Genomic DNA, 21,482 nt, shown 5'->3' with positions numbered 1-21,482 from the left:
TCATCCCTGCCCCCTAGCCATTCTTTTACTTTTTACAGTCAACCAGTATTTCCAGTTGCTGAACTGTCCTTCCAGGGATCCTTTAAGCACACACAGGCATATACAGGTATTTCCTTCACAAAAGGACAGCAGCAAACAAGACATTGTTATGTGAACAAACCAAGATTCGGGACAACGTGTATCTTGGAAATCTTTCCCCGTCAGTTCAGAACTTCCTTATGCTGTTTCAACATGCATGGTATGTGCCACAATGTGGATGTAATGTCTTTGATCAGTCCCCTCTCATCAGACACCTATGTGATTTCCAGTTTTTTGCTATAATCTTGTACACATGTCATTTCATACACATCTATCTATAGGCTCAATCTGTTCCCTGGACTTGGAAATGCTAAGTCAAAGGACATAAGCACTGTAATTCTGAGTGATACTGCCAAACTGCCCTCCCCAGAGGTTATAACAATGTTTACTCCCACCTGTAATATGAAACAGGAGTTTAGATTTTACACTAAGCTGAAGAGTGGCAATGGCTTACTTTCTAGATGGCTCCCTGAAAATATCCTCCTTTTATAGCCTGGTGACATAACAAATGATGTTCTCAAGATACCTTTCTTCACCATGAAAATCTGCCTAATTTTTCTATTACTAATAGAGAATTTTCTATATGAGGCCCAAGAAAAAGAGGAGCTGAGTGAAAGGAGAAGCTGAGGTTAAGGCAATTCTTGCCAAGCTGACATGCACTCTCTGTGAAACCTTTTTCCCTACTTCAGCATAAAAGTTTATGCTTCTTTTAAATTAAAATTGTCCACTTACTACACAAAGTATTATTAATATGAAAAATTAACCAGGTGCTCTTTATTAATCAACAAAAGCTCTACAAGTGTTGGATTTACCAGTTTTTGCACAAGCAAACTTTACCCACTCTACAGCTAAGGGAAAACAACGTCAGGCAGAGGGTATCCTGAAGGGAGAATGAGCTAGAGAAAGACAACAGGAATCTCTGTTATAATAGAAAAAGAATACAGAAAGGAGGAAAAAAGGGAACACATTTTTAACTAAAAGAGTTGACAATTTTATTTTCACATTTCACAATACAAATGAAAATTGTTTTTTCTGTCCCACTACTTCCCTCCAAAACTACTCTCTCTGATAGGAAGGGGGAACAAGTTTTCCTTGTCATGCTGTTAGAAAACACCCCAAGTCACAGCACCATGATCTCCTGGTGAAGTACAAGTAATACAAAACTGATATAAAGAGGCTCCCCAATCTCCTTATCTGTCTGGTCGGGTCATTCCTGGCCGGGTGGGGACCATCATGGGACGGGCAGGAGGTCTCATCATTGGGGGCCCAGGCATCATTGGCATGTGGCCTCCCATAGGCGGCCTCATTCCAGGAGCTGCAGGCAAAACAAAAAAGAAAAGAAGAGAGTCAAAAATACTACTTAGGAGAGCTTGATGGGACTTCATTTAAAGACAAAAAAGTAGCCCCCCCCTGCAAAATGCTGGAAAAAAGACATACTTGACAGAAGAAATGCAACAAATCCATCACATCTGTAAATTACTCAGACATTCTCAAACAAAAAACAAAAAGGTCAACACAAGAACCATATGGGAATCATGATCTAATGATAGTAAGGGGGAAACTATTAATAGATTGTTTTCCAGAAATCACCAGGGACCAGTTCCCTAAATTGACCTTTTTTCTCACTCAGGGAAATTCACAGCTAAGTCACATGTTACTCAGTCAGCTCTTTTAATCACTTCTATGCACCATATAACCAGGAGCTAGTTCATGAATGTACACAGGCACAGAGGACAGTCTTACCACTAAGCGTTTGTTCGGAGTTGTAGGAAAGGTGAGCAGGAGGCCCATGCTGAGAACCTGTTAGTAACCATACTTAGCTCAAGTCAAGAAAAATAATAGGCAATAACGTGATTTATAACAATTAGCACACACACACAATCTGATTTTTCTAATGCATTTCAAAAACTATAAATGAATTTTTTTTAAGTGTCCCATCAATATAATACCAGCCAAATAAATGAGCCAGGGAAGGGAGGGCAAGCAGACAGGTGAGGGTTGGGGAGGAATACAGGCAGCTTCATGGGACTGGTAATGTTCCACTTTCTCAGCTGGGTGTTGGGTTCACGATATTAATTATATTATTATGCCTCATAATTTTCATCTTACGTAGCTTCTTTTTAAATATCAGATTTTACCTAATTATTTAATTTCAACTAAATCATTTTGATTATAATGGTTCAAGAGAAAACTATATTTAAAGTTGAAAATAGCCTTATCACAAAAAGCAAAACACAAATATATGCAAAAACACAAAATCCAACAGGTACAAAATTTAAGATAAATTTCAGCAGAAACAGAAAATATTAAAATTCTAAATATCTTATTAAAACTCCCTCCATAACATAACCTGTATTCAGCGTTTTCTTACAGGAAACTGACCCACAAAGACTAAAAATGAGGCCCCTGAAAACTTGTTTTCTTCGGTCTCCACAGTGCATTAACCCTTAATCAGTTCTCAGCACTGGCAACTAGTATGTCTCGTAACTAACAAGTATTCCTTTTTACATCTTTTTATTATGGAAATGTTCAAGCATACACAAGCAGAGTAAAAAGAATATAATGAACATCCATGTACCCATCAACCAGCTTCAACAATTATCCACCCGTGGTGAACTTTGTTTTACCTTATCCCCACCCATTCTTACCCCTGCCAACTCCCCAACTACTCAATTATTTTAAATGAAATCCCATAACTTTATTATTTTATCCTGGCTAAAAATAACAACAAAATACTCAGGCAAACTGGCAACACCAAGCCTGTATTCTCAAATGTCAAGCACACACTGACACTGAGTTCTAGAAGCTTTATGTGAGTCAAAGCACTTCCCAATTCACATCTCTAACCCTTCTAGGAATCTGAATTTGTGACCCCAATTTAAGAATGTAAAAGACATCTGAATCACTTAGACTGTGTTCTGGATTTATAAGCCAGTAGGGCAGGAATTTTATCGAAACTTTCCCCCCCTAAATGACACCCACATCAAGCATACTGATCGCTTCTGACCAGGAATCTACTATATTGTCTTATCAGTTGGAGTGTAGGCTTCTTATGTCAGTTGTATGTACTCTAAATATTTATTCTACAAACCAATGAAATATGAACTCAAAAAAAGAACTGTTTCTGTAAAAACTATGCTGATTACTAAGAAAGACTCAGGCAAATCATCCCCCCAATGTACTCACAAATTTGGTAGGTGAGAAGATCATAAAAAATAGGAACTAATCTGCCTCACAAGGTCTCTAACCACTTCAAAGAAAAATGAAACTAAAGTTGGTAAAGGATGCATTATGAGTGTGGCTTACTGGTTTATGCAAGAAACATATGGTGTCCCAGTCAGTAGATTCATTTTCAAAGCAAAGGCCCTGACTGCGTGGCAGAAAACTACAAACCAATGTACATTTATGTTTATGTTAAAATCAAATGTTTGAGGTACAAGGTTTTTTTTCCTCTTCTGAATAAAAAACTACCAGGCCTAAGACCTTTTTCATAAATACTAATTAACCCAGTTAACCTGAAAGATTAAATTAGCAATAGGGGGGTAGTTCTGCTCCAAACCAAAACTGAGGAAAGCAGCAGCCTCAGTATGCATCCACCCTTCTCATCATAAACAGCCAAAAGCCAGGAAGGGCAAGGGAACAGGAGGTCAGAGGAGAAGAAAAACAGAGGTAGGCTTATCTTCCTTTCAGTTGCACAAGGTCTTTGGATACCATCCAATTACAGTGATAAACCAAGTACTTTTTTTTTTACTATTATAGATTCACCAAATGTAATTTGTTGCAGTACATTTAGACAGCTAATTAAGAATTCTATGTAAATCGAAAGCTAGAACACAATGGAGCATCCAAGAAGGAAAGAGACCCAAACTTACCAGGTCCCACTGGCATCATCCCAGGAGGAGGGGGACCCATCATCGGCATCATGGGAGGGCCCCCCATGTGAGGTGCAGGCATCATCCCAGGGCGAGGAGGACCCGCTGAAATAAAAAATGGGCCTCAGATTGAGATATTCTTGTATATTAACAATTTCTTTTTAATGAAACAGGGCTTCATGACCTGGCTCAAATTCTGCAATAATTCTGTAACTTTTTATGATTTGTTTTATAATAGTAGATCAACAAAAATCAGCTGGCTACAAAACTTTATACTTACTTTATGACTAAAAACAAGCCTGCCCAGACAGAAGTATAAAGTGAAGATAAGTTCCCCAAGTTAAATTCCAACTGTTTTAAATTTTAAACTCTACCCTCTGTTAAAAAAAAAAACAGATGATCTTAAGCTACAAGTATCTAATATCAATTTCAGGTCAAAACCTAGGTTTAAGAGAGTCTTTGGAAATATGATAATGTATATACAGATATTCCTGACAGAATCTTTTACGACAGCAACAATCTGAAACAACTCACATATCCAACAATAAGAAAACGGTGAGGTTAATTATGTACATTCATACCACTGCCTATTCTACTATTAAAAATAATGGAGTTGCGTGCCAGCCACTCGGGACAGACTAGGGAAGAGAGATGACCTTAAGCTGCTGTGAGCCTGATGAGATCCCAGGATGGCAAGATTCCAAGAAGGGATTGGTGGGTCACTAGTGGTCTAGCCTACTTCTCTCTGTTTATATCCATGATTACTTACAGGACTGATTTTAGGTCTCTGAGTTCAATTTCAATCTGAACCCTTACAGGAAGGACAAAGAACTTAGGCCTAGTTATTCTATCTCCACCTGTCTGTTCTGCAGAAATAATAAATCTTCCCAAACAGAAGAGTCCTTTGACCCACTCCTAACTATGCAATTTTTGTCTTTCTCAAGGTATATATATCGGTGTTAGATGGGTTACAAATTTGGGAGAGAGACTGAGGAGTTTATCAGCTGTTTCAGTCCTCCAGTGTTGCATTCATAGCAGTAAACAATTTAATACCTTAGCAATACCTCTTTATACATCAGCTCATTATCACAGGTACATTCGGAGCTGTCCATTGTATCTGTCTCAGACCCACTTGAGACCTAGCAATAGTGCAATAAGAATGTAACTCTAAAGATATTTCACAAATTATACCACTGAAGCTGTCATCTATTACTGTCTATATATTCACCGATGCAACGGACATGAACTTGGGCAAACTCCGGGAGATGGTGAGGGACAGGGAAGCCTGGCTTGCTGCAGTCCACGGGGTCACAAAGGGTCGGACATGACTGGGTGACTGAACAACAACATTTATCTAATGAGCATTTGAAAGCCTACTGTGAGATAATCTAACAAAATCAAGGATAATCCTCCCAGTTACACCTATTAAGGTAAAAACTTTATAAACTTACGGAGACTGGGGGGAGGTGGGATCATTGCCCCTGCAGGAGGAGGAGCAGAGAATGGAGTAGGAGGTATCTTTCCTTGTTGAAATGCAGCAGCTTTGGAGAGAGTAAGCAAAAACAACAGTGAATAATTCAACAACCCATTTAATTACTAAAATAACCACTTTCTCTTCAATCTTTAATGGTCTCATTATTTCACTCTAAAAATCTTTCATCTAACATTACACCACCATGGTCAAAATCAACTTTGAGTACTCACCAGCTAAAACTGCAATTAACTGGTTTACTGATCTGGGTTTTTTAACCAAGTTTTATTTCACAGCATTCCTATGGCTAAATAACTATGAGAGACTAGTTAACTATGAGTGACCTCCCACCTATAAATGTTTTACGAAAGAGCAGCAGTCATCTTTAATCTGCAGATGTAGTTTATACTCAATTTAAGCTGCTCAGTTTTATTTGAAAAATGTGTGACAAGTGCCCAGAGGCCAGACTTTGTAAAATTTCAGTCCCTCCTGTATATGCTTTCCTGCATCAAAACAATACGCCATTTTGGTTTACCAGTTTTGAAATTAATGCACTGAGCTAAGAGATGTTAAAGAAACAAAGATTTCAAATTCAAAGCCAAGAGCCTGCTCTGAAGGAGATTATGATTTTTAAAAAATGTTGAATACAATTACAGTTTAATAACACGTGCAAATGAAAACAAAAGAAACTGAAGACTGTTTATATTTGTCTTGGGAAAAAGAGTCATAAATAAACACTAAAATACTGAATATGCCTTTCTCAAGTCAGTGCAGTCTGCAGCCCAGACACTCCCCAATTCCACTCTACCCTCACTAGTGCAAAGCAGGTCAAATCACTCAAGATCACTGATAATTCATGAACATCAGATGCAAAAAATGACCCAGAGTAGAGATTTATGAATAGCTATTCACAAGCCCCCTAAGAACCTGTTCTCCCTAAGGGTTCATATCCCCCAATAAAGGCTTTTCCAATCGGGACACCTCCCACATCCTGCACAGGGCAGCTTGCGAAGACTCAAGAGGGAGTGGCAATGCCACTGGCTCAGCGGCGGACTCAACACACCCGTGAACATCATCAGGTCCATCCCAAGGGCTCACTTCTTCTCCTCTAAGTTTTTCATCAAAAACATTTACTCATCCTTACATTTTTTTCCCAGATGAGATAATTTCTGAGATTTGCCCCTTAACAATCTAGGAGGGGAAAGGAAGTAGATGAAGGTATCTGGTGGCTCTCAACAAGAGGCAATTTTGTCCCTGTATGGACACTAGGCAGTGCATGGAGATATTAGGAGCTACAGGCACCTAGTGGGTATAGGTCAGAGTTGCTGCTCAACAGCCTATAGCACATGAACAGCCCCCAACAAAGAATTATCAGGCCCCAAATATCAACAGTGCTAAGTTAGAGAACTTTGGTATAAACAAGACAATGCTGCAGCTGAAAGATACATGCGTGGCAGTCACAGGAGGTTCTTTCTTTAAAGTTCTCCTCCTTCTGAGCTTAAAATTTTTCATGACAGTCTTACTTAAAAAAAAAAACCATGATCAAAGTCCACATTTGCCTGCCAGCAGTGGGTACAATGAACAATTAGAAAAGGCCATGTTTCAGATACATTAGGATGATCAAACATAAAAATACAGTATCTCTGTCTGTACCTTACCACCCCAAACAACAAAAATGTTCCTAAACGAGTATAACATGTACCGCCAGAGTCCAAAACATATCCAGACTATTCTGTCATATCAGTTACCTCCTTTGTGACCAGTTATCTTTGTCAGGACAGGAAGAATAAGTTCTCTCAAACTCTTCAAAGAGATCTACAAACTCACCTCTACCTTTTCCTACTGTAACAGGAAAACCAATCTAAAAATTACGAATCACAATAAAGGAGGTTATAAATTTCCTACAAAATCTGGTCCACATCAACAGAAACATTAGACCACTCATTCTTCTCTACCCAACTTCCTAGTCTAACCAATATCTGATTGCTCTAACCTCAAAAATTAATGTTTTCCTATGTCCCCAAGAAACCAATGACTTTCCACTTCTTTCATTCAGCACATCAGAATGATCCTATTTATCATTCAGAATGAGCTGCTTCTCTGGAAAACAACAGAGACAGAGGGGCAAGAAAGAATGGGACCATTCTACCCCACCAGAACAGGAGACTGCAACGTACTTGTTTTGTCAATCAGGCTCTGAGCCTGCTCTTCCATCCATTTCTGATAGTAGTCTTTCACGTTCTCTTTGTGCTTCCTACCACTGCAGTGTGTCTTTCTCACAGACGGCTGTAAAACAAAAAGGTAGTTATCAGTTAACGAAACAAATCATCCAAACCCAGAAATCTTCTGAAGTGTTACCTTTTTGTAGGTAGCCTCACTACCTTTAGCAGCTTTAGCTGGGTGTCAAAGCATCACTAAAAACATTTTCCAGCGATGTACTGTGGTAATTTACCTACTGTATTTATTATCTAAACCAGGGGTCAGAAAACTATGGCCCATGGGCCAGCCACCTGATTTTGTGGAAAAGAAGTACTGAAACACAGCGGTGTTCGTTTGTTCATGGACAGTCTACGTCTTCTCTCTGTAACAGCAGAGTTGAGTAACTGCAGCAAAGACTGTATGGCCCACAAACCTAAAATAATTACAATCTGGCATGTGAAGAAAGTTTGCAATCCACTGATCTAAAACACAATATCAGGTTAGTGTCCTTTCTTAGGTTATTCTATGGAAAAACAATATAGCTTACATACACTTAAATAACAGTTTACGGAAATATGGTCTTTTAAAGGACCATAGGTCTAGAATACAGACTTTATGTGAATCCCTTGCAGACCTTTAGCTCATATAAGTTTTATTGAGATAAAACTGACATAAGATAAACTTCACACACTTAACCTTTTGTCTTAAGTTAACATTTATTTAACTTTTACTACGTGCCCGACACCATGCTACGTACTTTACAAGTAGTGCCTCAGTCTCTATAAGACCACATGTGCTCAATACAGCGAAATACTAATCAGAAAGAATGAATTGCTGACATATGCAATACAGACAAATCTCAAAACCATGCTGAGCAAAAGAAATCAAACATACAGAGTATATAAGCCTCCATTCATATAAAGTTTAAAATCAGTAATAATGATCTTTAGTCATAAAAGCCAGATCAGTCAGGGTCAGGGTGCACAGGGACTCACTACAAAAGAGCACGGGAGAACCTTCTGGAGTGACAGAAATGTTCTATGTCTTGATGCATACAGGAAGCTGTAATCATCTGACAAATCATCAAACTGGACACTTAAAATATATGCATTTAACTGAATATATGTAATTCAATAAAATTGATCTTAAAAATCACAAGGTTATCATCTTCTATTTATGCCTAAAGATGTGTCTCAAAACACATGGTAAGTAGCAAACCAAGGCCTGGAATCCAGATCGCATTCAGATGCACCTCATGACTGCCTTCATCCCTCTTACCTCTCTTCACATGACTGCTTCAGCCGTAGCAGATATGACCACTGTCACGGGAGCAGAAGCCACGTGTATCTCAGAAACTGGTGTACATCTCAAAATATTAATACCATTCCCTGTCTCCCAGTCACTGCTTACACTAATACCACAATGATGCCTTAAGCCTAATAACAAAGTCATGCCTAAGAACCAGCAAAAAGTTAGAGCACTGAATCTTCTATACATTTCAAAGTCCACCACAGGGACTGCTCCAGTCACCGTGGAAACTTATTTTCACAAGGTATCTTGTTAGAAAAACAGTATTATAGGGATTCCTGATATGTCTTATAAAGAGATATTTATTATAAAGAGAGACTTTTCCAGTCTCTGAATTCTAGCATTAGCAACCAGAGTGAGTATATGACAAAATACCCTGGAAAAGGGTAGAAAGGCATAGCCTCCCACACAAACTTCAGAAAATTGTGACAAAGGGTTTGACTTAGAGAGGGGGTTAGGGACACAAAGACAAAACAAAAAAGACAGAGCTCTGCAGGCAAGCTACTACTAATACCGAATGAATAAGAGGTCTCCTCCAATGTGTAGTAATATAATATTTACAACTACTATTTCTTTAGGAGGAAGAAATACATATTCCATAAATCTACTAATGCTGAATTATAGCTGACCATATGTTAGAATTCCAAATGAAGTGACAACAGAGAAATCAGTTAACTTCTTGCAGCTACTATTCATGATGACATCATGACTGAATTCTGGTTTAATCAGGTCTCTGATTTAAAAAGTTGAGAGCTGCAATTCTCAAGGTGTGGCTCACAGACACCATTCAAAGTGCAAGACAGACGAGTGAGTTTTAAGTTAAGACCACTTGACATGGTTTAGATTCCACACTGCAACTATGTGTTGAGTTTTGGTGCAGTAACACAATATTAAAGAATATCCACAAATGTCTCAAAATGATATTAAAGTGCTTCTAGATCCTACATACATGTGAGGTTGGATTCTTCATATACTTCAACCAAAACAAGATGCGACAAATTTAGATTTAAACTAGAAGACAATTAAGTCAGATGTTACAGAAGAGTCCAAAAAGTTCATGCCATTTTTCACACTAAATTTTTTGTTTTGGAAAATAGCTATTTTTCAAAGTGTTATTTCTGTTATCATTACCGTAAATGAATTAATATTTTTAAGTAACTTCAAATACAGAAAATTTTAATGGAGAAAAATCATTTAACCTACCATCCAGTAATTTCTAAGCATGTAAAGGGACTGTGAAACAAAAAACTTGAGAGCTGCTGGCATAGAAGCTTTGGAGTTAGACTGCTTGGCTCATCTTCCACCTCTACACAACTTAATGGTTTTGTATGCTGGGAGGGATTGCGGGCAGGAGGAGAAAGGGACAACAGAGGATGAGATGGCTGGATGGCATCACTGACTCGATGGACGTGAATCTGAGTGAACTCCGGGAGTTGGTGATGGACAGGGAGGCCTGGCGTACTGCGATTCATGGGGTTGCAAAGAGTGGGACACGACTGAGCTGAACTGAACATCTAGTTATTTATCCACGCTACCTCAGTTTCCCTCTCTGTAAAATGGGAGATAATACTAACTTCATAGGATTATCATGAGCATTAAACAAAATGATACTGTAAAGCATTTGCAACACTGACATAATAGTCAATCTAGTTGTTGTTGTTATCTGTTAATTATTTTTTAATCAAAATACTCTCCTCAAAATGTACGCATTTCTTTCCAATTTAGTCAGTCAAACACTTGAGAGCCTTGACACAAACAAATATTAGACCCTCAGGACATTTTCCTAGTTTTCACTTGTCACAGACTTTTTTCTTCATCTTTAAACTTGCTAAAGCTTTTATTATTTGGGGTCTCCACTGAAAACACTGACTGATGGAAGATTAACTTTGAATTATAAACACAGTTACAGGAAGAGTGGAAAAACAAACACCCCAAGTAGTTTCTTCAAGCAGTAGCCTTCAAACCTTAGCAAGATGAAAAGCAGAAATTACAAAATTTTTTAAAAATCTTATTTATTACATACAAGGCTTTGCTTAGGTTTCCTTTTATTAAAAAAAAAGTAACAGTTTTATTGAGCTATAATTCACAGGCCATACAATTTACAAATAAATTTAAAGTTACAAAATAATGGCTTTGATATTTCCCTTGAGTTGTACAATTATCTATTTTATACACAGTAGTTTAAAACTCTTAATCTCTTATCTTTATCTTGCCTCTCCCCACTTCTCTCTCCTTACTGGTAACCACTAGCTTTTCTCTCTATCAGTGAATCTGTTTGTTTTGTTATATACATCTGTTTTGCTTTATTTTTTTGGTTCCACGTATAAGTGATAACAGAGAGTATGTTTCTTTGACAACATTATTTCACTAAGAATAATACCCTCTAAGCCCATCCACGTTGTTGCAAATGGCAGGCATACGGTTTTTTGAAAAAGCAAAGAACCACTACTTACAGAATCATGGGTGAGGTATGTGTCGCAGTAATCACAATAAAATCTGGAAAGAGGAGGGGGGTAGAGAAAAAACGAGAAGATGACAACCAGTTAATAGATGCCCATCCGAGCTGCTAGTCACTGAAGCTGAAATATAAAATAAAGTAAAAGACGTATTCACGGTATGAAGATATCAAACAAAACGTCCTGACACAAGTCAAGCTTTTTGGCTACCTCTGCGGATTCCACCTCCGCCCTCGAAAAGGAGTAACGAGAAATCCGGGTCGTCCTTCCTTCCCCTGACCCGCTCGCTCCCCCAAAGTCTACCAGAGCCAGAACCCGCTCTGGTTCTCTCGCAGGGAGACAATTAGTAACCGTGGCCGCGAACACCCAAGTATAGGCCCCAAACTCACTTAGGCATGTTGCTCCACAGGCCGTTGGCAACTCCGTTCCGCGCCGCCTGGAAGTGACGCGCTCAGCCAGCGCCGACGCAGCGGAAGTGACGCGTCAAACGCAATTTCAGAAATCCAATCCCAGTCATCCAATCCTCCAGCTGCGTTGCTCAGGCAGTAACCGCGTCGTGGGCGGGGCGAGGGGCGGGGCTTGTCCTGCTCGTCTCCTCACCCAGATGAGGGCGGGAAGAGGGAGTACCGAGAGTCGCGGCGAGGTTCTGTAGTCGGTCTCGAAGCCGACATTCTCTATCTTCCCGGAAGTATGTTCAGCCTGGTATAAATGCTGAGAAGACAGCCGTCAACAAAACAGGCAAAGATCCTTGCCCTCGTGGAGCTGATACTCGAGTTGGGGAAGACCATAGAGTTAGTAGGTGGTGGGTTAGATGGGGCCAAGTTGCAATACAATAAGGGAGGGAGGGAATGAAGCATGAAAGAGCCCAATTTGGACTAAAACAGAGAAAACTTCCTGACAAAATGACAATTGAGAAATGCTAAGTTTCTTAAAACAAGAAACCCAGGGGGAAGCCGGTCTACATACCGTCTCTTTGTGAGCTCATTAACCCCAGTTTCAAATCCGGTCGCTGCTTCTTAGCTATGCTGCATATGCATATAAGTATACTTACTATACTTTCTGAACCTCAATTTCCTCATCTGCAAAATATGGATAATAGTTCTTACTTGTGGAGTCAGGATGAATTAGATGTGGAAATGTTTGTACAGAATTCACTACAATGTGCATACTAAGCCCTCCACTAATTAAAATTATCTTTACACAGGAGGAAACTATTAGAAGTCACTTATCCAGTGTTGCAACTCTTTTAGAAATTGTCTAGCAGGTTTTTCTGGTATGCACTGGAAAACCAAAAAAAAAAAAAAAAGTCCCTTGTCCAGGGAATTCCCTGGTGGCCTAGTGGTTAGGATTCTGGGCTTTCATTACCATGGCCCAGGTTCAATTCCTGGTAGGAGAACTGAGCCAAGTATCTGGCAAGGAAAAAAAACAAAAAAAGCTTGTCCATAGATATAACCTGTTATAATAACAAGGCAAAACTTTCTGCCTGGTGTATCAGACTCCAAAATGACCTGACCCTTCTTTCAGAAAAGGGAAATAGTGTTAGGAACTGGAAGGAGCTGTTGCTTCTTTTGCTCCATATTCATCAATGGTGCAGTTGCAACCAAAATAATAATAATTGGTGCTTTATTTGAAAGTTGACTATGTCCTAGGTGCTTTTGTTGACTGAAAAAAAAAAAAGCACAGCCTTAAAGTTGAGAGTTTTGTTTAATTTACTGGACAAAACTGAGAGCTTAAACCCAGAAGACAGCCTCTGAGGGACTGCTTGGAACAGGTAAGAGAGGAGCCAGAATATATAGGAGTTTTGCAAAGAAAAAAAATCAAAAGTAATTAAAGAAAACCAGACATCTCAAGTTAATGAATTCATCACTTTTCTATGTATGGGAAGAGGCAAGAGTCTGGACATATTGAAATTATTCCTCTGATATGCATCTTAACTCTCTAGGGCCAGTAGCCTGCCTTTCTCCACCCTGAATCCACTCAGTGTGCACAATGAGAGTGCCTGCAGTGGCTGCTGGCTTGATGGCACAACATCTTTTGTTTGTTGATATGGCAAGCAACATTTTTCATTCACAGTTTAAATGCACTACTTATTTAATCTATTCAACAACTCTGTTATTCATATTTCAGACAAGGAAACTGAGCTTTAACAAGGTTAAATATACCACAGAATTTATTTTCTGGTCTTAGAAGTTAACTGCTCAATGAAGTTGTCAGGCTTTCACCGCCCCTAGTACAGTGCTTCATTTTACTGTCATTAGTGTGGAACAATCAACTATTATGTGTTTCCTGATCAGAGGCTAACATTAATAGACACCATCAACTATGATATATTTTTTCCAAAAATACTTAACCTGGATCTAATAAAGTACATAGTAGGATAAGCAAGAGGATCTGAAGGAAAGCAAAAGGCAGTGAACAGATTCAGAAGGTAGTACATTCTATAAAACAACTGGCCTTTTTAAGTTTAAAAAAAATGTGTCTTTCTACATTAAAATATTTTTGAGAGACATAGCAACCAGATGTAGTGTGTGGTCCAGGGTTAGATCTTAGTTTGGACAAACCAGCTATAAAGAACATTTTGGGGAGACTGTCTGGGCTTGAATGTTACAATACTACTAACCCACCTTCATCCAGACGGCCTGAGTTGATTATTCTTGAAGGGAAAGGTTTGTGAGTTATATTTTGATTTTTTTCCTCCTTCCTCTCTGTCCTGATCGTGGGCCAGTTTTACCCTCAAATCCATTCCTCATCTTCCTCAGCTCTTTTCAGTATGGCAGCGGGGGGCCAACCACATAAGGAAAGGCTACATGTCCTGGACTCCTGGGCTGACTGGGCACCACACTGAGTTGCTGGGCCCCATTAATGGTAGACAGTTTTGGAGATTGGACGGATCAAGGAAGAAGCCAGAGTATCCCCACCCTCATCCTGTCCCCAAACAAAGGATCCATCCCCACCCCCAAACCTCAAGCTCTCTCCTCCTATCTCTCTGGCTCCAACTTTTAGCAGATGATCCCAGCCCCATGGTGACACCATGACCTTCTTCTGCCTCTCAGTTTAAGGGAGGCAGTAACTGCTTGCTATTTCTCATCTTTGAGTTACTTCACTATTCTCTGTTTCACTTTTTATCCCTGCTAACATCTACATAAACTAATTCTCAGTTTTAAATACGTAGAGTTGGGGCTTCCCTGGTGTTCCAGTGGTTAATAATCCACCTTCCAATGCAGAAGGCATGGGTACGATCCCTGGTTGGGGAACTAAGATTCCACATGCAGCGAAGCCTGTATGCCACAACTAGAGAGCTCGGGTGCCATAGCTACTGAGCTCCTGTGCTCTAGAACTCACACACCGCAACTAAGACCCGACACAGCAAACAAGTCAGTATCCAAAAGATAAATACTTAGCGTGATCTCTTTCGGAACTCGGAGGATGACCTTACTGTGGAGTCCTATCCCAAGGTCACAGGTTCAAGGCCTTGTACCAGGGCCACAGATCTGGACCCCATCTCCAATGTCATTTACGGAACTGACTGAACCCCACTGTAACCATTGCCAAAAGCGCCCCTGATCTTTAATAGCCAGCTCCTTGACCCCATATTAGGCAGAAATGCCTATCCCAGTACTCACCCTATGGCACCCTAACCTAATGCCACCCTTCCAGTCGGAATTTTCTGTCTTGAGACTATAGAAGTGGGCTACCAACCCAAGAAAAGCGTCGACTCTCCCTTGAGCTGGCCCACTGTTCCAACAGTGTCCCTTCGACTCCCTGGTCTGTCAAAAGGTCAGCCCGCAGTGCTCGAAGTATCCGCGTTATCTCCACTCTTTGCTCTCAGTAAGCTCACTCCTTTCTGAAATACTCTGTGTCTGGAAATTCTTTTCCAACTATCAACTTTTAGTTCCAAGGGGTTATCTCCCTCACAGCTTGCCTATGGCCCTGCTGCTGCTGCTGCTGCTAAGTCGCTTCAGTCGTGTCCGACTCTGTGCGACCCCATAGACGGCAGCCCACCAGGCTCCCCTGCCCCTGGGATTCTCCAGGCAAGAACACTGGAGTGGGCTGCCATCTCCTTCTCCAATGCATGAAAGTGAAAAGTGAAAGTGAAGTCGCTCAGTAGTATCCGACTCTTATCGACCCCATGGACTGCAGCCTACCAGGCTCCCCCATCCATGGGATTTTCCAGGCAAGAGTACTGGAGTGGGGTGCCATTGCCCTACCATCTTGTAAAGGATTGCTTTTCACACTTTTCCTCTGTATGTCACAGGCAACTAAGAGAGCTTATTTGTTATCCTCATTCCCCTAGATCTTTGGTGAAAATCCCAAGTGAGCTTGAAATGCCTTAGAACACTTTGTGGGATATTCTAAAAACTCACAATGTTTGCAATCTACTTTATAATGCATCCATGTTTTTCCATTTTTCTTAAAGTTATTTCACACTTAAAATGAATTTTACTTATTTAATTTTGCATAGGTAATAATATGAAAGTTAAAGTTAGTTACTCAGTTGTGTTTGACTCTTTGCAGTTCCATGGACTGTAGCCTGCCACGCTCCTCTGTCCATGGAATTCTCTAAGCAAGAGTCCTGGAGTGGGTTCCCATTTCCTTCTCCAAGAGATCTTCCCGACCTAGGGATTGAACCTGGGTCTCCTGCATTGCAAGCAAATTCTTTACCGTTTGAGCCACCGTGTGGTGCAAAATTAGAAAACCACAGAAGAGTATACCCCCCAGGCACACCCCTCTTACCAGTTTCTTGCATGTCCTTCCAGAGATAGACTATGCATGTGCAAACATAAAGTATGTTTCCTGTTTCTATTTTTTAAACGCACAATATTTCATTGTGAAGAGGACATGGCATCCACTCTGGTATTCTTACCTGGAGAATCACATGGACAGAGGAGCCTAGAGGGCTATACAGCCCATGAGTTGCAAAGAGTTGACCACTAATGAACTGACTGAGCACAGACGTAGTATTTCATTGCATGAATGTACCTCAATGTATTAAATCCTCTGTTGATGAACATTTTATTTTCTTGGGCTCCAAAATCAGTGTGGACAGTGACTGCAGCCATGAAATAAAAAGATGCTTCCTCCTTGGAAGGAAAGGTGTGACAAACCTAGAGAGCATATTAAAAAGCAGACATCACTTTGCCAACAAAAGTCCATATAGTCAAAGCCATGGTTTCTCCAGTGGTTATGTACGGATGTGAGAGCTGGACCATAAAGAAGGCTGAGCACCGAAGAATGGATGCTTTCTAATTGCAGTGCAGGAGAAGACTCTTGAGTGTCCTTTGGACTGCAGGGAGATCAAACCAGTCAATCCTAAAGGAAATCAACACTGAATATGCATTGGAAAGACTAATGCTGAAGCTGAAGCTCCAATACTTTGGCCACCTGATGCGAAGAGCTGTCTCATTGGAAACGACCCTGATGCTGGGAGAGATTGTAGGCAATAGGTGAAGGGGGGGCGGCAGAGGATGAGATGGTTAAATACCATCACCGACTCAATGGACATGAATTTGAGCAAACTCCAGGAGATAGTGAAGGACAGAGGAACCTGGCATACTGCAGTCCATGAGGTCACAAAGAGCCAGATATAACTTCGTGACTGAACAACAACAACAAATTGATGACCATAAATTGTTTCCTGTCTGGCTGTTACAGGATGCTGCCATACATGGTTAAATGCCACATATCCAAATATATTTGTAGGATAAATTTCTCGAACTGGAATTACTGGGTTAAGGAGCTTTGCTTTTATAAGTTTGAACTACTAAAGCCCACATGCTCTAGAGCCTTTGCTCTACAACAGGAGTAGCCACCATGATGAGAAGCCTACAGACCATAACGAAGGGTAGCCCCCACTCGCCACAACTAGAGAAAGCCCTTATGCAGCATCCAAGACCCAGCATAGCCATGAATAAATGAATAACAGTGCCACTCAAACTTCAGGGAGTGAGGGAGGAAGATTCAAGAGTTGGGGAAATACTGTTTCCAAAGAAGCGCAAGGAAGCATTCTGGGCCAAGAATGATATGTACAGCTGCCACTGTTAGTCATATCTAGGCCAGTTTGCAAAGCCCACATCAAAGAAAATGCCAGTTTAGGGTGATAATTTCCACTTTCACTACCAGAGGACTAGAGTCATGTGCCTTAGCAACCTATACCTCCCCTCCCCACTCCCCCACTCCCCATGCTAAGGCACAGAAGGTAATATTCAGGTATTCAGTATTTATTCAAGAAACATTTGGTGAGCACTCACTTGGTGTTCACGTCTGTATTGTCCACTATCAATGAGAAAATAAATAACACACTGTGCCACCATCAAGTTTAAAGCAGGAGATAAGACTTCAACAGATAATTATAGCATTATATGGTATATGAATATTCATGAAGAAGTAATATGGTGTAGTGGTAATGAACACAGCTTCTAAATCCAAATTGCTTATTGCTTTGACTTTGGGGAAGTTGCTTGACCTTTCTTTGTCTCCACTTCCTCATCTGTAAAACGGGGACAGTAATAGTACCTACTTCCTAGGGTTGTGGCTGTGAGGAGTGAATGAGATAATTTTCGTAAAGCGCTGAGTACATGGTAAGCCTACAGCAACTGATGGATAGTGTTGGCGCTGTCAGTAATAAGAAAGGGTACTAAAACTCCAGAGCTCATGAACTCCACATCCAGAAATCCTTCCAGGCCACTTCTGAGCCACATAAGAGATGACCTGTGGAACTCAGAGGCATTTTCCCTCTCCCTCCAGTAAGACCTCAACCTTACCTTGCAACCCTCACTGGCTGCTGAGTCTCCTGCTAGGCACTCTTTACAACCTGCAATTCTTTGTTTCACTGCCAGACCTCAGGGCCCCAAAGGGCAGGGGAAAGACTGAGCCCGGGAGGTGGACTTGCCTGTGCACTTTGCGCTGTGCATTCATAGATCCCTCGCTGGGGAAGCTCTACCCTTGTGGCCTTGCCCCTTAACTTCTCTTTGAACTGAGACCTCATTATAGTTAAGTGGACTCAGAAAGCTACAACTTGATTTCTTTTTTTGGACAGGAAAGTAGGATTTATTGGTGGGCATGAGTAAGGAACGGACAGCACCAAGGTTATCAGGAGTGCAGGGCCCCCATCCTTGCAGGGGGCCATGATTGGGGGTGTATTTGACCCCACAGCCTCTGGGATGAGCCACTTTTCTGCCATGTCTTTAAATTCATCCCCCTTAAATTTACTAAGTCCCCACTTAGAGATTTGGGTCTTCTAGCAGTCAAGGAATTTGAACGTGGCCTGTGGAGATCAAACCAGTTAATCCTAAAGGAAATCAGTCCAGAATATTCATTGGAAGGACTGATGCTGAAGCTGAAACTCCAATACCTGATGCAAAGAACTGACTCTTTGGAAAAGACCCTGATGTTGGGAAAGATTGAAGGCCGGAGAAGGGGACAACAGAGGATGAGATGGTTGGATGGCATCACTGACTCAATGGACATGAATCTGAGCAAGCTCTGGGAGTTGGTGATGATGGACAGGGAAGCTTGGCATGCTGCAGTCCATGGGGTGGCAAAGAGTCAGACATGACTGAGCAACTGAACTGACTGTGGAGGGCGTCAGTCACTCGCTCCTTGTTCTGCAGCTTGGTGGGGATGGACATTATGATTTGGCCAATGTGGACCCTGGCCACTGTGCCCTAAGCTTTCCAAAGGCACCACACTTACCTGCCTGGAGCCTGATTACAGACAGTAGCTAATCATGAATGGCAATCCATACAGGAAACAGCCTACATACACTACCAAAGAAGCTGCTGTTTGCAGCCCTTGCACACCAGGACCCCATGGAGAAAAGAGCACAGTCAGTTTAATTGGCTCCAATAAAACTTGATCTTTTATTTGGGAACAACAGCAGAACATAGTTCCCCAGTTACGGAAGTTCACAGCAGGCTCCCTAGACAGGTGTAAATACAACTGTTGGGAGGGGCAATTTCTGAGGATCTCACCCTATCTTTAGCCCACTCTACTCTGAAAATGAAATTGTTGCAGGAAGGGAGACCCTTTCCAGGGCCCCAAAGGGAGCTCTTGTCTAACACTCAGAAATGAATTGTCAAAGGGGACATACATGCTTCCAAAGCAAGAGACATTATTGGAAAGGGGCACCCGAGCAGAGAGCAGGAGGGTATGGGAACCCAGAGGACTGCCCTGCCACGTGGCTCACAGTCTTGGGTTTTATGGTGATTGGATTAGTTTCCAGGTCTTCTCTGGCCAGTCACTCCAACTCAGGGTCCTTCCTGGTGGTGCACACATTGCTCAGCCAGGGTGGATGCCAACAAGAAGGATTCTGGGAGGTGGTAGGACACGTGGCATCTCCTTTTGACCTTGCCCAAATTATTCTGGTTGGTGGTGGCTTGTTAGTTCCATGATCCTTACCAGGACCTTCTATCATAAAATAATTAACACAAATGGTTACTATGGTACCTGGGCAAGGTGGGCAGTTTTAGTCAGCGTGTTCCCCCTAACAAAATCAACTGGAGGTGAGCAAGGCCTTGGAAAGCAATCCTGCTTTCCAAGGCTGATTAGTGGAGACAAGGTTTTTGCCACTTATCCTGGGCAAGTGAGAACAACACTAGAACGACAGTGAGGGTGCCACCTGCCAGCTACAGGATGGCAGCAGACCCCATCCACCCATTGTCATCTGGGGGAGTGAGCTAGAAATAATTACCTGCTAATTCTTCTGTGATTGTCTTGCTTCCCTCAGCAGTCATTTCTGGGAGTAGAAAAGCCCAAAGTCCTAGGGCCCAAGAGACATTATTTTTTTGAACCTCTTCATTAATTGAAGGCTGTCGGACAATGAGCCGTGGTGTCAGGAGGGAGCTGGGTCAGGCTTTAACCACCAAGGCAGAAGAACAGGTTTGGCTGGGTCTTCTGAGTAGCTCCTCATTAAAATGGGGTTATTACTCACTCGTGGAATGTCCTCCCTCAGACAAATATAGTGTTTCCCCTGTAAGCCCATTTTATTAGCACAGGGAGCCTTCGCTCTGACTCTCGGGGTGCCAAACTGGAAAACTGGAAACAGAAGCATAAGTGGCCTCTTTGTGGCTTAATACCCCAGCAGAACCTAAGGTCATGCTTCAGTCTCACACATAGACACACTCACACTCCATTCTGCCACCCCTGGGCATGTTGTTTTTAGAGACTTGGCTTTTACTGGAGAAAGGGGAAGCTGATATTTACTCAGCACCTAGACTCTGTCATCACTAAACAGTATGATGGGATTATATTATCTGATGGGATCTGATTTTGAAGATTTTGGGTATTAAGGAAACTGATACCCAAAGAGGTGATGTTTTCCAAACAAAACACCTACTTAATACATGGCAAAGACAGGGTTTGAATCCTGATGGTCAGAGTTCACTGCTTCCTCTCCTTCCATTGAGCACACTGCTTGTGTGTGCTGATTTACTCAAAGCACCAAGTATGTCAAACCCCCAGCTAGAAGGCCTTCCACATAAAAGAGACAGCTCCACTAAAAGGTGAACCTTATTGTGTGTAATTTATACTTCAGAAAACCTGATTTTTAAAAAGATGTTGAGTATAATATATAAAAGGCTCCTATAGAACAATAATTAAATGACCATCAACTCCATAGAAAAGTACAAATAGAAACTAAATTTAAACGTCCTCTAAACATAAGAAAAATACTCATCCTCATTCATAATAAAATTAATTCAGGGCTTCTGTGACGGCTCAGTGGTAAAGAATTTGCCTGCCCGTGCAGGAGCCACGGGTTCAGTATCTCCGGGAAGATCCGCCATGCTGCGGAGCAGCTGAGCCCATGTGCCGTAACTACTGAGCCAGTGCTGCAGAGCCTGGGAGCCGCAGCTGCCGAAGCCCGGGTACCCTGGAGCCCGTGCTCCACAACGAGAGAAACCACTGCAATGAGAGCGGGTGCACCCAACTAGAGAGTAGCCCCTGCTCACTGCAGGTAGACTAAAGCCCATGCAGCAATGAGGACCAAGCACAGCCCAAAAGAAAGAAAGAAAGAAAGACAAAGTTACAGAAACGGAATCCACTGGAGGAAGGAATGGCAAACTGCCCCAGGATACTTGCCGTGAGACCCTCATGAACTGG

At 41.5% G+C, this 21,482-nt stretch overlaps 1 protein-coding gene and 2 non-coding genes across 3 annotated transcripts; 1 reads left to right on the top strand and 2 right to left on the bottom strand.

The window, feature by feature from the left end:
• Positions 1 to 1,045: 1,045 nt before the first annotated feature.
• Positions 1,046 to 14,627, bottom strand: SNRPC (small nuclear ribonucleoprotein polypeptide C). Its single transcript, XM_069564165.1, has 6 exons — positions 11,774 to 14,627; positions 11,382 to 11,424; positions 7,599 to 7,707; positions 5,402 to 5,491; positions 3,951 to 4,055; positions 1,046 to 1,393 (listed from the first exon to the last, which is right to left on the bottom strand). Exons 1-6 carry the CDS (start codon positions 11,779 to 11,781, stop codon positions 1,269 to 1,271), a joined length of 480 nt encoding a protein of 159 aa, XP_069420266.1. The 5' UTR covers positions 11,782 to 14,627; the 3' UTR covers positions 1,046 to 1,268.
• Positions 12,615 to 12,677, top strand: LOC138426085 (U7 small nuclear RNA). Its single transcript, XR_011251511.1, has one exon. It is a non-coding gene; the product is annotated as a U7 small nuclear RNA (small nuclear RNA).
• Positions 14,628 to 19,096: 4,469 nt separating the features above from the next.
• Positions 19,097 to 19,229, bottom strand: LOC138426088 (small nucleolar RNA SNORA70). Its single transcript, XR_011251514.1, has one exon. It is a non-coding gene; the product is annotated as a small nucleolar RNA SNORA70 (small nucleolar RNA).
• Between the last annotated feature and the right edge of the window lie 2,253 nt (positions 19,230 to 21,482).

The sequence above is a fragment of the Ovis canadensis genome, chromosome 20, assembly GCF_042477335.2.
Source record: "Ovis canadensis isolate MfBH-ARS-UI-01 breed Bighorn chromosome 20, ARS-UI_OviCan_v2, whole genome shotgun sequence".
Taxonomy (NCBI): Eukaryota; Metazoa; Chordata; class Mammalia; order Artiodactyla; family Bovidae; genus Ovis; species Ovis canadensis.
The sequence above is the reverse complement of the archived record's forward strand: the minus strand, read 5'-3'. Positions and strand labels throughout refer to the sequence as shown.

Excerpts from the sequence above, each read along its gene's own strand:
- SNRPC (XM_069564165.1), bottom strand. Across the intron at positions 7,708-11,381 it reads CATACCTCACCCATGATTCT|CCGTCTGTGAGAAAGACACA; the intron begins GTAAGTAGTGGT and ends TTTGTTTTACAG. Across the intron at positions 4,056-5,401 it reads CCCACCTCCCCCCAGTCTCC|CGGGTCCTCCTCGCCCTGGG; the intron begins GTAAGTTTATAA and ends TTTTTATTTCAG.